Raw genomic sequence first — 17,177 nt, forward strand, 5'->3', positions numbered from 1 at the left:
CCTTCTTCATCTAGAGTTCCTCCTATGATCCATTTTCTCCCTAGCTTCCACATATTAGGGAAAACATTTGTTTATTTTTTGTGACTGACTAATCTCAAATAGTATAATGTGCTGCAGTTCCATCCATTTCCCTGCACATAGCATAATTTTTTTCTTCTTTACAGCTGAGTAAAATTTCATTGTATACATATCCCATAGTTTGGTAATCCATATATCTGTTGATGGACATCTTGGCTGGTCCCATAGTTTGGCGATTTTTAATTGTGCAGTTATGAACACAGATGTGCATGGATTTGTTTGGTAGTTTGGTTTCTATTCTTTTGGGTAGATACCCAGAAGTGGTATTGCTGGATCATATGGTAGGTTCATTCCATTCTAATGAGGATCTTCCATACTGTTTTCCAAGGTGGCTGCACTAATTTGTAATCACACCAACAATGTATTAGAGTTCCTACTTCTCCACACCCTTGCCAACAAATGTTGTTGTTTGTATTTTAATGATTGTTATTCTTTTTTTATTCTTTTTTTTTTCTTTTCGGTGGTACTGGGGCTCCTGGAAACCCTACTACCTCTGGGCTACACTCCCGGACCTATTTTTATATTTTTATTTGGAAACAAAATCTCTTAAGCCAGTGAGGCTGGCTTCAAACCTGCACGATCCTCCTGTCTCTGCCTCCCAAGTACAGGGATTACAAATATTCACCACCACACCCGGCTCTTTTTTTTTTGATTCTTTATTTTGAAACATGGTCTCACTGAGTTTCAAAGAGGCTCACTAAGTAGCTGAGGCTGTCCACAAACCATGATCCTACTGTCTCTGCCTTCCAAATGCTAAGATTACAAGGGTGCACCACCATGCCCAGCTAATGACTGCCATTCTAATTGGAGTTAGGTGAAATGTCAGGGTAGTTTTGATATGCATCTTTCTGACTGCAAATGATGTTAGCAGAGATCTAAGCAGCAATAAAGAGCCTACTATCAAAGAAAAGCTCAGGACCAGATGGTTTCCCAAGTGAATATTATAAAACCTTTATAGAAGAGCTAGTCCCAATACTCTTCAATCTATTCCATGAAATAGAAATAAGTATAACTCTTCTAAACACATTCTATGAAGCCAATATCACATTTATACCAAAAACAAAGACAGCTCAAGGAAAGAAAACTACAGGCCTATATTGTTGATGAATTAGACAGAAACTGCTAAACAAAATACTAGCAATGTGCATTCAAAACCACATCAAGAAAATCATACACCATTACCAAGTAAGGTTTATCCCAGGAATGCAAGACTGGTTCAACATACAAGAAACAATCCATGTAATTCATCACATAAACAGAACCAAAGATAAAACTCACATGATCACTTCAATAGACACCAAAAGTGCATTCAACAAAGTTCAATACCTACTTATGCTAAAAGCACTGCAGAGAATTGGAACAGAAGGAACATATCTCGACATCATAAAGGCAATATACAAAGGCCCACATATTATATGGGAAAAAATGTAAGGATTATAAGAATTATCCCTAAAAACAGGAACATGGCAAGGATTTCCATATCATCACTTCTTTTCAATATAGTATTTGAGTCTCTAGCCAAAGCAATAAGGAAAAAAAACAAAAAACAAAAATCAAAGGAGTACAAATGGGAAAGGAAAAACTAAAACTATTCCTATTTTCAGACGACATGATACTATATTGAGAAGACACAACAAAATCAACCAAAAGCTGGTCTTGAATCTATAATCTTCCTGTCTCAGCTTCTCAAGTAATGCGATTACAGGCATAAGCCACCATGTCCAGTTATAAGTGTTCTTTTTATGCATATTTTTGTGATTGTTGTTCTACTACTATTACTATAAACTCTATTCTATTTGCTTGAAATAAAGTACAGTTTATTTTTATGATGAAAATAAAATACAATCTAGGCCGGACGTGATGGCACACACTTGTAATCCCCGCTCTTGGGAGGTGGGGACAGGAGGATTGTGCAGGTTCGAAGCCAGCCGCTCTGACTTAAGAAACCCTGTTTCAAAAAATAAAAAATAGGTCTGTGAGTGTAGCCCGGAGGTAGAAGGGCTTCCAGGAACCCCAGTACCACCAAAAAGAAAAAAAGAAGAAAGTACAATCTACTCTGAAAATGCAGCTAAACTGCTGTTGCTGCTGCTGCTGCTTCCTTCTTATTTTGGTACTGGAGATTGAACATAGGGGAATTCCACCTCCAAGCCACACCCCCAGTCATTTTTATTTTGAAGTAGTCTAAGTAGCTGTGTATAGCCTTAAATTTATGATCCTCCTGTCTCAGCCTTCCAAGTCCTGGGATTATAGGCATATGCTACCACATTAAGCTGCAAAGTGATTCTTCTAAATGCAAACCTGTTTGTGTTACTCTTCTGTGCAGATTTATTTACTATTTCCTAGCAGATAAATGCCACTATCCTTAGAATAGACATGACCTTCCTGTTCAATTCTATATCCTCCTCTGATCTCAAATTCTCCACTGGAGCACATTGACTCAGGGAACCCTGTCAGCATAATCCTTCTTGCTTCAAACACACCTGCAAACTTCCAATGGACTTTAGACTTCCTCTGCTACTTTTGCCCAGGCATCAGAGGACTGCCTCTTTCAATTACTTCAGATCACTTTTAGAATGTTCTAAATGATGTTATATTCTACCAACTTTGATATATTTCATGTTATCTAATTCTTATTGTTGTATACCTTCATTTATATGTATTATAACAATTTTTTCCATTGTATCCACAATTTACTTTTTTTTCTGTCCGGATGCCAGAATCAGTGCAACCTAATTACATATTTCTGGTGATTAAAGATGATATTTCAAAGATAAACTGGAGTTATAAAGTATTAAAGTCCAAGGCTCTTATGTTAACCCACAACTACTGTTTCCAAGAAGCTGATGATTTTTTATTTATTTATTTATTTTTGTGGTACTGGGGTTCCTGGATGCCCTTCTACCTCCGGGTAGTTTTTTTTTTTTTTTTTTTTTTTTTTTTTTTTTTTTTTTTTTTGAAACAGGGTCTCTTAAGCCAGCGAGGTTGGCTATGAACCTGTGTGATCCTCCTTTTTCCTCCTCCCAAGTGCGGGGATTACAAGTGTGTGCCACCATGCCTGGCTGAAGCTGATGATTTTTAAAACTTTTATTTATATGTGGAACATATTGAAAATGGTATACATTTAGACTGTGCTTGGTGCACTCGCCCCCACCCCCACTTTCCCTCCCCCCAATAATGAGTATCCAGGTTAACCATGTTATATTCATACATTTACACATATTTGGGTGTAGCTTCTCCATTAATTAACCTCAGCCTTCTTCTTCTCCCACCCTTCCATTCTAGCTTTGCTGAGATTTCCCCTCCATTATCTGGAGTCCCTCTGGTAGTCCCAGTGCTTCCTAGTTTGGGCATATTAGAGAAGCTGATGATTTTCTTTAGATTAAAAAGAAATGTTAATTCTCCTCTATGAGAGTGAATTGGGAAGGCTTATGTTCAGTTGTTAGTTCAGTTTTAGAATATTTCTTAGTTTTAATCATTCCTTATTGGTGCATTGTAGTGAGTTTCAAAGTGATATATTCATATATGCAAACAACAACTCTAGGTATATTTCCCTGTGCACCCTACCTCCCAACCCCCTTTTACCTACTTGTCTATGCTACTGCTATTTGGTAGTGATAAGTTCATAAACAAACATAGTATTAGTTTGTCTGTTTACTTTATTAATCCCCGGATACTAAGAAAGACAGATTGCAAGTTTAAGGCCAGCCTATGGTAAAGTAGGGGTACTATATCTTAAAAAAAATAAAAAATAACCTAGGGTTTAGTGGTAGAGTCTCTCTGGTTTCAGTCTTCAATATCATAAGAAGAATTTTAAAATTAAAAAAATAGAGTAACTATTTAAAACTTTCAGCTTATCACAATGTTCACTTTACCTTTCTCTTCTCAAATTGTGAATTTTAAAAATCTCTAAATATAAAATTTGTCTTATGTGATTTTGTCTATCCATTGATATACATGATGTACATTCTGTCATATCTAAACTGAAAAATAAAAGTATAATTTTTTTGGTACTGGCACTTGAACCCAGAGCAATCTGACCTCCAAATTATACACCAGCACTATTTTATTACTTTTATTTTGAAACAGAGTCTTGTTAAGTTGTTGAGGCTGGCCTGGAATCTGTGATTCTCCTGTCTCTGCCTCCCAAGTACTGGGATTACTGATGTCTGCCACCATGCCCTGCAAGAGTTCATTTTAACCTGTTTCACTTTTACTGGGAGAGCTTGGCTTACCTTCACTGTCCTATTTTAGAGACAGTATTATGTTTAGAGGAATCCACAATTAGGATGGGAATGTAGATCACTGGTAGAACACACCTGGATTGAATTCCCAGTACTATACAAAGGGAAACAAAAGACAAAAATATCAAACCAAATATGAAAGTGGCAGAGAGTTGGGACTCAGGTTTTAGTTTTAATTTGTGATCAATTTTTAAAAATTACTGAAAGTAGTTTCTGATAATCTTCTGAATTTTTACACTGTCCATGGTAATATCTCCTTTTTATCTCTTATATTTGTAATTTAGATTGATTCTTTTTTGTGGTTAGTTGGCTAATGGTTTATCTATCTTGTAAATTTTTCTGAAAAATCAACTTTTGGTTTATTGATTTTCTGTAATTTTTGTTCTCTACTTCATTGATTTCTGCTCTGATTTTAATAATTTCCTGTCTTCTGCTGGTTTTGGGGTTAGACTGCTTTTGTTTTTCAAAGGCTTTGAGGTGTGTCCTTAAGATAGATGGATTACAATACTATGTCATATGTGCACAGTGGAATTTTTCTCATCCATCAGGAACAAAATTATGTAATTTTGGGGGAAATGGAAGAAATTAGAGAGCATTATGCTATGTGAGATTAGTCAGTCACAAAAAGTAAAATAAAAATGAGATGTTCTCTCTAATATGCAGAAGATAGGGGAAAAATTGTCATAGGAAGAACTCTAGACAATGAAGGACAAACCATGCATGAATAAAGCAATCTAAGTGCGGTTTGGGGAGGGGAAAATATGGAAATTCACTAATACTCATGATGTACATTCATAAACGTACCAAAGTCAATCACTAAGCCAAACATGTGAAGGAGGGGAGGTAATGAGATGGGAAATCAGGAAGGACTAAATGAGTGATGTGTGCATGTATGCCTCTACTATCTTGTACCCCATTAAGATGTATGACTACTATGCACCAATAAAATAAAAATTTATTTTGTTGGTACATTTTAATTATACATCATAATGAGGTCCATTGTGCTAAAAACATACATTATACATTTCTTTGTGTATTTCTCTCCACATCCCACATCACTCCTCCTTCTTCACGCTCATATGAGTTAATGAGATTGGAAGTGATACTTTCATATATTACCATAGTATTATTTGAACTGTTTCCATCTTTAATCTTCCCTAAACTCTCCCCTTACCCTTTCAACTGCTATACAGATTTCTCTCTGCATTAAAGTCTCTCTTTCCTATTTTCTCTTTAGCTCCCACAAATAAAATAAAATGTACCACCCTTGACTGTGAGATTGACTGATATCATATTCTCCAGTTTCATCCAATTTTTTGAAAATATTGTAATAATTTTCTTCTATAAGGCTGAATAAGATTTTATTGTGTGAATGTACCACATTATCTATTTATCTGTTGATGGATACCTAGTTTGGTTCCATGGTTTTACTGTTGTGAATTGTACTGCTGTAATATAAACATGGATATGCATGTAAATAATTACAAATTAACATTAATAAAATAAGAAGTCTCAGTTTCTACTGCTGTAAGAATTATATCTGATGAATAGGTATTAAAGATCATAGGTTTCAACACAAAGAGGGAACTATTTCTTCAGTATCACTCACTAGTCAAATGGTTTTTTCCCAAAGCAATACATTCCACAACACTGAAACTATTATAGCAGGAGACACTTACCATTTCTCAATAAAATATAACTACGCTGGTTCTATGAAACATGTTAGCACTTCCTTCTACTTATTTCATAATAATATGTATTTATAAATGAATTCAGACCTTTTGTGTATTTTTCACAAATGTATTATCTAAGTACATCATACTATCTTTACTGTTTAGGAGAAAAATTTAATAGAATTACATTTCAACTTTACCATTTATTCACAGGCTCTTATGCTTTTCCATATGTCGAAATTGAAGAAGCCTAAATCTGTTTTGTATACAACAGAGCTGAGCCTCCCAGGACATTTTGATATCCCCAAGAAAATCTACATTCCTCAGATTATAGAAACACGATCTAAAATGACTAAATCTCAAGGAAATAAACCAGCAAATAAAACAGGTATTTATTAATGCACTGAGTGGTATATCTATACTGTTCCAGGAGCTGTGATGGCAAGAATATATGAAAAAGGAATAATGTGACATTATGAATAATTTATGAATAATCTTTCATCTAAACCAGGGTATTTATTAATTACTTACTGTTGGTCTCTTGATTCCCCTTTATTCTGTTGCTATGATCAAGAAAGTATTAGACAAACTGAGTGCCATGGCACATGCCTAGAACTTAAGAGACTTAGATAGAAGGATCACAGGTTTGAGGCCAGCCTTAGCAACTTAGTGAGACTCTCAGACACTTTGGAAGACCCTGTTTGAAAATAAAAATAAAAATAAAAAGGCTGGAGTGCATATTGGAAGTAGAATTCCTCTGTGGTCAATTTCTGCTACCAATTAAAAATGAAAAAAAAAAAGGAAAGTGAAGAAGAAGGCATTAACCAGACTTTACCAGACTTGATATTAATATTGACACACTGACATTATTAAATACAAGTGGTAAAATATAAAACATGTAAACAATTTTTTGAATGTTTAAAATTATATACCATAATCCCAGCATTATAAATCCTAAATTATATTTTTGTTAAATTTGATGGTGCTTCAGGTTTTTTCTGGAGTTGATACCCTGGGTTTTATCCTCAGCATTGCAAAAATTAAATAAAAATTTAATTTATTAGTTTTCATTCTATAGATTTGCATTGACGATAAGCTGTGTTATCTATAAAATATATTAAGTCTGAAAGGGTGGTTTAGATTGTAAATAATAAGATAATCTTTCTCTTTACCTTCCTAGGAGAACTGAGATCATGGATACCAATGCCAAATGTCCAAGCAGGTAAACAAGAACTTAAGAGTTAGGTGTGATCCAAAGCAATAAGGATGAGGGATCCTATGAACTGGAAAATAGATGCCCTATCTAAACATTCAAATAAAAAATAAATAAATAAAATCCTAAGCAAGCCAAACTAATATTAGGGAAAATTTAGCTTACCAGCAGGCAATTTAAGACCTCTCTCAATGTATATTACCTTTTATCTTTAATAACTCTGTCTTGTCAATGTGATATTTAGATTTTCAATTAACCTCTTAATCCCTTTTGAGATAACTGGATAAAGCTGAGACTATTTTAAAACGAAGGAAACATTATCAATTCAACTCTTTATTTATTGAGCCATTCAATGAATGAGACTACTGAGTATAAGTTTCCTTGGAAAAATATCAAAATTTCTATATTATTCCCACTGAAAGTCTCATAAATAAGAAACTCATAAGCAATTTACAAAACAAAATGAAGGCTGTAAAATGGATTGCAGGTATTGGCCCAAAAAAGACAAAGCTTCAAATGATATGCCAATATTTCTAGAAAAGGAGACAAAATATATGTCTAAGCATATAAAATTATGAATAGTATAATTTGTTTTTACTGGGGCCCACCCATCTGAAACAGTTTCTATTTTTCTAATCTGGAAGGCAGAGGTTGGGAGAATATCCTTATAGAAATATTACTGACTCAATATTTTTTACCAATTTTAATAGATTTTTTGAACAAATAAAGGAATATTTGTTATATTCTCTTAGGACTAATTCCAGATTTATTAAATATCCTCTTATTTTTTATATTTTTTTATTTTGCTGAGGACTGGGTCTACAGGGCTCTTTATGCTAACACTTTTGTTTTTTTAATCCATTTAAAAAAAATATTCTCTCACAGGTAGTATATAGAATTTTTGTTTATTTTTATGGTATGATATAGAAGATATCTTTAGATACTTTTAGTCATGTGATGTAATGGATAAAATTATTAGTATGATTTTAATAACCATAAAATTCATGTTGATAATATCAATACTTGTACAATTAATTTTCCTCTATTTGGCTGAAGCCACATACCATAATTTGATTGGAAATTTTTAAGGTTCCCCAATTTTGTAGTTCAGTTTATACCCACTTATATTTAATTGGAATTATTTACTAAATCACAAACATTAAAATTCAAAGCTATAGCAGTTAAAAGGTCATTAATGAACTCTCAGAAATTACCTCATGCTATGTGAGTATATGCGTGTGTGTGTGTGTGTGTGTGTGTGTGTGTGTGTGTGGCCATGAGCAATTGACCTTTTGGAAGATCAGTTCAAATACTATGAAACATATAATAAATGAATTAGTTTAATTTAAAAATGCAAATCCGGCCTAGTGGAGCATGCTTGTAATCACAGTGCTTGGGAGGCGGAGACAAGAGGATTGCAGAAAAATAGTGCTGGGGGTATTGTTCAACAGTAGAATGCCCTGGGTCTAATCTCATGTAACACACACACACACACACACACACACACACACACACCCCTAAAAATAAATTTTAAAAATTTTCTCTTCAAAGTTGGAGAAAATGCTCCAATAATCAGTTTGCTTGTGCCTTTCATCTCCTTTTTATTCCATGTGATGGTTCATAAAGCAAATTCTCATAGAGCTATGGTTGTAATGAATCTACTTTGAAAGTTATTGAACTATCCTAATGTCAACATTTCATAGATAAGGTAATTGAAATAAGGAGATTAAGTATCTAGGACATATATTTTCAGCCTCTTTCACCAAAAATGTTAGATGAAGAGATGCTTCATTTAAAAATGAAACAACATTCATTTAAAATGTTTTTGATAGTGTACTGTGTACAGAAGTGATAGACAAAAGGCTTTAGCTTTTTGAGAAATGTGTTGTGGAATGATATCCCTAGGGTTAACTGTTCTCAGGATGTTCTTTGAATGTTATTTCCCATATTGGTTTTCTTTTTTTTTTTTTTTTTTTTTTTTTTTTTGTACTGGGGTTCCTGGAAGCCCTTCTACCTCTGGGCTACACTCCCAGACCTTTTTTTTTATATTTTTATTTGGAAACAGGGTCTCTTAAGCCATCGCAGCTGGCTTCAAATCTGCACAATCATCCTGTCTCCGCCTCCCAAGAGCAGGGATTACAAGCGTGCTCCACCACGCCCGGCCCCATATTGGTTTTCATTACTCTGTGGTTCATTTTTTTTTTCTTTTTACTGGGGATTGAATCCAAGGGCATTCTACCTCTGAGCTATACCCCCATAATTTATTTTTTATTTTTAAAAGAGGTTATTGATAGATTGCAGAGGGCCTCACAAAGTTGCTGAGACAACTATCCTCAAGCCTGTGATCCTCATATTTTAGCCTTCCAAGTATTAGGGTGACAGGGTTATGCCACCACACTCAGCTGTAGTTCTTTTTTTTTAATTTTTATTGGTGCATTATAGACAGGCATCTTAATGGGGTACATGGTGGTAGAGACATACATGCACAAATTTCCCAATCAAACATTACTCAATAGAACTTGCTCATTCCTTCCCTTTCCCTACTTCTCATGTTTGGCTTAGTGATTGAGATTGATTTGTTTGTTAAAGAATATCATGTGCCTTAGAGATTTTCCCTTTTCCCATCCCATCCCCACAGCTAGGTTGCCTTATTTGCTCATGTATAGTGTCTTCTTCTACATCTAGAGTTCCTCCTATGACCCATTTTCTCCCCAGCTTCTGCATATTAGGGAGAGCATCAGTTTCTTATTTTTTGTGACTGAATAATCTCAGAATAATGTCCTCCAGTTCAATCCATTTTGCTGTAAATGATGTAATTGTGTTTTTCTTTATGGCCGAGTAGAATTCCATTGTGTACATATCCCATAGTTTTATAATCCATTTATATGTTGAAAGACATCTTAGCTGGTTTCATAGTTTGAGAATGGTGAATTGTGCACCTATGAACATAGATTCTCATGTATTAGTTTGATAGCTTGGTTTCCATTCTTTGGGGTAGATACCCAGAAATGGTACTGCTGGAACATATGTTAAGTTTGTTCCCATTCTTCTGAGGACCCTCCATACTGTTTTCCAAAGTGGTTGCATTACTTTGCAATCCTACCAACAATGTCATAGAGTTTTCACTTCTCCAGATCCTCACCAGCATTTGTTGTTGATTTTGTTTTGAATGATTGCCATACTAGTTGGAGCTCCGTAAAGTCTCAGAGTAGTTTTGATTTGCAGCTTTCTTATTGCTAATGATGTTGACTATTTTTTCATGCTTTTATTGGCCATTGGAATTTCTTCTTTGGTAAAGTGTCTATTTAGTTCACTTGCTCATTTTTTGATTGGGTTTTTGGTTTTCTTAGTGCTGAGTTTCTTGGATTCTCTGTATATTCTACATATTAGTCCTCTATCAGAGGAGTAGTTGGTAAAAATTGTTTCCCATTATGTTGGCTCTCAGTCAAGCTTCTTGATAATTTCCTTTGCTATACAGATACTCTTCATTTTAATGCAATTCCATGTGGTGTTCACCTTTTAGTTTCTTCTGCCTTTGGGGATTTATTAAGAAAGTCTTTACCTTTGCCTATGTGTTGCACTGTTGGACCTATGACCTCTTCAAGGAGCCTCCAGGTCTCTGATCTAATTTCCAAGTCCTTGATCCATCTTGAATTGACCCTTGTTGAGGGTGAAAAAGTGGAATTAATTTCCATTTTTCTGCATATGGTTAACTGGTTTTGCCAGCACCATTTGTTGAACAGCCTATCTTTTTCCAGTGTATGTTTTTGGCTCCTTTGTCAAAAATAAATTGGCTGTATGTGTGCTGATTTGTTTCTGAGTCTTCTATTATGCTCCATTGATCTATGTATCTGTTTTTATGCCAATACCATGCTGTTTTTTTTTTATTACTATGGCTTTTTAGTATACTTTAAAGTCAGGTATTGTGATTCCTTCTGCATAGTTTTTGTTGTAGAGAACTACTTTGGAAATTTGGATTTTTTGTTGTTCTTGTCATTCCAAATGAATTTAAGGAATAATATTTTCTATGTCTATGAGGAATCACCTTCGTAATTTGATGGCTATTGTGTTGAATCTGTAGATCACTTTTAGAAGTATGGCCATTTTGATGCTATTTATTCTGCTTATCCATGAAAATGGAAGATATTTCCATATTCTAAGATCTTCTTCACTTTCTATTTTCAATGTTTTATAATTTTTGTAGAGGGTTTTTACTTCCTTAAGTTTATTTCCTAAGTATTTTGTGGGATTTCTTTTTTAGTGGATTTATGGTTGGTATACAGAAAAGCTTCTGATTTTTTAAGATTGCTTTTCTATCCAGACACTTTGCTGAATTTGTTGATCAGTTCTATAAGCCTTTTGATTGAGTTTGTTTGGTCTTCTAAGTACAGTATACAATCTGCAAATAGTGAAATTTTGAGTTCTTTTTTTCCTATTTGTACTCCTTTTATTTCCTTTTTTTGCCTTATTGCTCTGGCTAGATTCTCAAGTACTGTATTGAAGTGGTGATAATGGACATCCTTGTCTTGTTCCTGTTTTTAGAGTGAATTCTCACAGTTTTCCCCCTTTTAATATAATGTTGGCTGTGGGCCTATTGTAAATTGCCTTTCTGATGTTGAAGTATGTTCCTTCTATTCCGATTCTCTGCAGTGCATTTAGTATAAGTGGATGTTGAATTTTGTCAAATGGTTTTTTATCATCTATTGAAATGATCATATGACTTTTGCCTTTGGTTCTATTTATGTGATGAATTACATGGATTTGTATGTTGAACCAGCCTTGGATCCCTCGGGTGGACTCTACCTGGTAATGGTGTATGATTTCCTTGATGTGGTTTTGAATGTGTGTTGGTAGTAGTTTATTTAGCAATTTTGCATTCAAGTTCATCAATGATATAGGCCCCTAATTTTCCTTACTTGAGCTGTCTTTGTTTGGTTTTGGTATTAATGTGATATTAGCTTCATAGAATGTATTTGGGAAAGTCCCATTTTTTATTTCATGAAATATATTGAGGAGTATTGGGATTTGCTCTTCTAAAAAGGTTTTATAAAATTCACTTGGTAAACCATCTGGTCCTGTGCTTTTCTTGGATCGTAGGCTCTTTATTTCTGTTTCAATCTCTTTGATTGCTATTTGTTGTTATACATTTTCTATATCTTTTAAACTCAGTTTAGGAAGGTTGTATTTATCTAGAAAGTTGTCAGTTTCCTCCAGATTTTTCATTTTGTTGGACTATAGTTTTCCAAAGTAGTTTCTGATAATTCCCTGAATTTCTACATTGTCGGTGCTAATATCTCCTTTTTCATCTCTTATCTTCATAATTTGGGTTGATTTTCTCTTATTATCATTTTTCATTCTGTTTTAGGACTCAGAATATCACTTTTCTGAATAATTAGCCAATTATTTGTATTGACAATGACCACACATACACGGAAATATGACTACCCAAAATGAACATACTCTTTTTGACATCGGTAATATTTCAACTAAAAGAGGTTTTGCTTCTGGTTTTCAAGTGCAAATAGTACAACAATTACTGGTGACTAATTTTATAAGTCACATATGTTTATTTTTTAGCTATCATCATAATTTTAAATGAGTATTTCTAGCCACATAATTTCTGAGTAAAAACCTTACATGATATAGTTTTAATATTTAATCAATTTTCTTCTAGTACTTGAAGGTTTTTATATAAGGTACTCTCTAATTTTTATTTTTAGATAAATAAAATTTATAATTTTATAAATATATTTTATATTGTCATTCATAGAGATCCAAAAGGTATTTTATTTATTGATTGATTTTTCTCAAGCTACTCTTATACAGGGTGTTTACCAAATTGTTACAGGTAAAGCAATTTCTCTAGCATATTTATTTTTATTTTTTGAATGTCTTTTAAAATGTTGCCATTACACAGTCTCATATGTGTTTAGGAGTTAATTCTTAGATGTTTACATTTTATGTAGGACTGATTGAAGGAACAAACATAATAAATCATGAATGATCAATGGCTTTAAAATAGATAATAGAGAAATAGAAAGTTACAAAATGTTATATGTTTACTATACAGCTACAGGTTTTTTTTCATTTTCTTAAAGATATTTATAAATTTAGTCAAGGTATACAGATTAAAATATATTATACTAGGTCTGTAGAATAAATGAACACACCAGAAAAAGGTCATAAGGTATTACCATCAGATCAATTATGCTTTAAATATACAAGATAATCCCCTGTCAAAAATAAGAATGTAAACCGGGCATGGTGGTGCCTGCTTGTAATCCCAGTGCTTTAGAGGCTGAGATAGGAATATTTCACAGGTTCAAAACCAACCTCAGCTACTTTGTGAGGCTCTCAGCAACTTAGTAAGATTCTGTTTCCAAATAAAGTATAAAAATAGGTCTGGGAGTATAGCCCAGAGGTAGTAAAGCCCCTGGGTTTTAATGCTAGTACCATAAAAAAAAAATGTAACCATGGGAAACAATTTTACCAAAACAATTCCTCAGAATGTGGAGTGTGGGGCAATTGAACTTGATGAGCTTAAACTAAATTCTGCCCAGCAATGTCTTGATAATCTATTTTTGAGAGGTTTATCTCCTAGCTTGGTCACTGTTCAAGAAATGTTTTGGGTTTGTAATATGCTGCTTATGAGAAGTATTTCCCAGAGAGTCACCAATAGACAGGACACATGTTTCTTAATAAACCCCAAATACCAAGGGGTATGGGATAGCTCAAATTGAGGGGAGTGCCTATTACCTTATGTGAAGTTCCCATTTGAACTTCTAGAGTTCCTTCCAACACAGACACAGGGTACATTCTTCAGAGGTTGTTCTTTTGAAACTCATGTACACTGACTCCTCTGCCAAGACCCTAGTCATCTAATGGTATCAAGGTTAAGCCAGAATGAGCATTTGTCTTTAAGATATAATAGACCCTCTTATAGATAAACTTTGAATAGGACAGTTACTGTTGCCACCAAATACTTTAGCATCTATTAGGTCAATTATTGCAAACACATACTAATAAACAAAACAGAAGCTAACAAACAGAGAAAAGAATACCTAAAACAATTAACAGTTACATAAACCAGAGTGCATTTCCATATCAGACCAAAGCAGATAAATGGAGAGCAGCCTATGAATAGAACTTTATTATTCTTCCTCTAAACCCAGACTTCATAGAATGAAATATATGAAGACTCCCAAAAGGGCTATTTCACCCTACCCCAATAGTGATTTTCTTTGTTAATCAGCTTTCTGTTGCTGTAATGAAATATCTAAGAAAATAAACTAAAAACAAAAAAGATTGACTCACAGCTTTAGCTGTTTCACCATGGCCACTTGGCTCTGTTGTTTTGAAGTCTGAGTTGAGGTAGAACATCATGGCAGAGAGTGTGTGACAGAGCATAGAAGCTCTCCAAATGGCTGGCAGAAACCAGATAGAAAGTAAGGGGCTGATATATTTTGTATAAGGATATACAAGGTATACCTTTCCATGCCATGTCCCCAATGATCTAATTTCTTCAACTAGATCCTACCTCCTCAGTTTTCACCAGCTCCCAATGGTCCATTCAACTATCACCCTATCAAGGGATTAATCCAATTTTGATGCTAAACCCTTAATGATGCAACCATTTCCTTAAAACTCTAAGTCTGAGCATTGTTACAGTGGGAACCAACTCTCAACACATGTGCCTTTGGGGAACAGTTCCAGATCCAAACCATAGCAACCCCCAAAAGTCAAAACCAAAGTTTCAGTTTATGCTTCTAAATCAGAGAAAGACTTCCAATCACTGTCATCTTTTAATCTTATCCACTCAGAAATATTTTCTCATATTTATTTTTTGTAAAATTTAAGTTGGTGCCAAGAGCTGGCAGTTCCATAATGGGGAAGAAGGATCAAGCAGCTAAGCCTACCAGAAAATAATATCAATTTGGGTGACCACTGCAGGACAGCAGCCAGAGTCATTCCCCAAGTCATGCCCTACCACAGAGCCTAAGGCAGACATTTGAAGAATTCAGATTGTTTTTCCAGAAATTGATATGAAGCAAGAAAATGCTGCTTCATTTTCACAGAAGCTAATATGACACTGGCTATTTAAAAAAAATATTTGTTGCACAGTCAACACCACAAGGAGGCCAGGAGCTAAAAGCATCTCAGATCTAATTTCCAGATAACTGGTAGGAGAAGAATTTATAGAAAGGAAGAGAGGAGATGCTGCTTCTTGTTTGGAATTTTTTTTTTTTTTTTTTTTTTTTTTTTTGGTGGTACTGGGGTTCCTGGAAGCCCTTCTCCCTCCGGGCTACATTCCCAGACCTTTATTTATTTATTTATTTATTTATTTATTTATTTATTTATTTATTTATTTGTAAACAGGGTCTCTTAAGCCAGTGAAGCTGACTACAAATCTGCGCGATCCTCCTGTCTCCGCCTCCCAAGCGCGGGGATTACAAGAGTGCGCCACTACTCCCGGCTTTCTTGTTTGGAATTTTAAAGGGAGTGTTTCAGGGCTGTCTGTACAAGTCTAAATAGTCATCATACCTCTTCAAATGTCTTACATTTCTTTTCAAGGTGATTTATTATGTTCTCTGGGGGATATTTTGAGTATGTATCATCAAAAAATGTTTTTTTCTGCACATGTCTATTCTTGAAAAGCCAGTTCCACACCATCCTTTAGTAAACTGTGGAGGCTTTTCCTAAAATACAACTTGAACACTCTGTTATATATGGAATTTATATTTGAATGTATTTAGGAAGGACTTAGATGCCTTCAAATCTCCTGAGTAAGCATCAAGATTGTTAATTACAGTTAATCTACAGAATAAGGCTACCACATTTTTGTCTATTTCTACTTCCATTATGCAACATTGCAGAAATGACAAGTCATTCTGCCATTTAGCCTGAGGCTAGTAACTAGTTTAATTGAAGTTTCCTAAAATGAAGCCTTAAGCAAGAATTAGGTATTGATATATTACTTGGATGATGCAATTTCAGGGCAAAGAGTAGAATAAAAAGAGAAAAATGGGAAGAAAAGTTTGGGAAGTAAAGCAGCACAAGATGCATGAGTTGCTACCACAGTACCCCTTACTTACTTCCAGAACATATCATATAACTCAGCAGATGGTTCTAGAAAAAACTGCATGGAAAGAAAGTGCCTTTGAGATATCAATATGAGAAAGGGACAAAACGAATGTTATATGAATGTTTACCTCATATCTTCTGTTCTTATTTGCGAAATTTCTTCCATGAGGAGTTAATGGCTTTAGGCTTCAAGATGGCATCATGGCACCATGGAGTATCAGGTTCCATACACTACCATAGCAAAAGAATCCTTAAACTTTAAGCATGGGGTTGGTCTTCCTGATTGGAAAGTAGTGAAAAGGGTTGATTCTATCATTTCTGATGAACAAGTCATATCTAGGTAGAGAAAAATGGAAATGACTGAGTTTTGGTAGAATCAAGGAATCTGAGGAAATACATAAAATGCATCATATAAAAATAAAATGAAGTTTATGTTTTAAAGGAAAGCAAGAAGATAATATCCCTAGCTAAATATGAGTGTCCTAGGCCCAGATGCACAAATTTGAATTGTCTTCAGTGTAACACCATGGAAGGGGTTACATAAACTTTTATAGCAATAGAATAAAAAATCTATAAATCAAATAAATGCATTGGTGGGGACATTAGCCATTTGAGCAGGACAACAAAATAGAAAATATTTTCAATAATTTTCAGATATATTATTTTTGCCTTTAGGGTTGGTAGAGGCCTGTGTCTGCTGAGCTTAGTGATACATTCAAAGAATTTTAAAGATAGAGTTGAAGTCAAATGGCTGTTTAAGGGACTAAGATAGCACAAGACAATTTTATCTCTTGACCTACAACATTCCATCTCTCCACAGTCATGATATTCTTGTAAGCCAAAGTCAAATAGTCTATATTATCTTTAGTAGAGATGTAGATGTTTCAGAGA

General features: G+C 34.3%; 1 protein-coding gene across 1 annotated transcript in view; it reads left to right on the forward strand.

Moving 5' to 3' along the window:
* Nucleotides 1-17,177, forward strand: part of CFAP47 (cilia and flagella associated protein 47) — a gene marked incomplete at both ends in the record, with an annotated part of 367,798 nt that overhangs the window by 186,898 nt on the left and 163,723 nt on the right. Inside the window, one exon of the mRNA XM_080718845.1 lies at nt 6,206-6,380. Coding sequence (XP_080574971.1) covers nt 6,206-6,380 — 175 coding nt within the window. The remainder of the gene's footprint in view (nt 1-6,205; nt 6,381-17,177) is intronic.

The sequence above is a fragment of the Muscardinus avellanarius genome, assembly GCF_963383645.1.
Source record: "Muscardinus avellanarius genome assembly, chromosome: X".
Classification (NCBI taxonomy): domain Eukaryota; kingdom Metazoa; phylum Chordata; class Mammalia; order Rodentia; family Gliridae; genus Muscardinus; species Muscardinus avellanarius.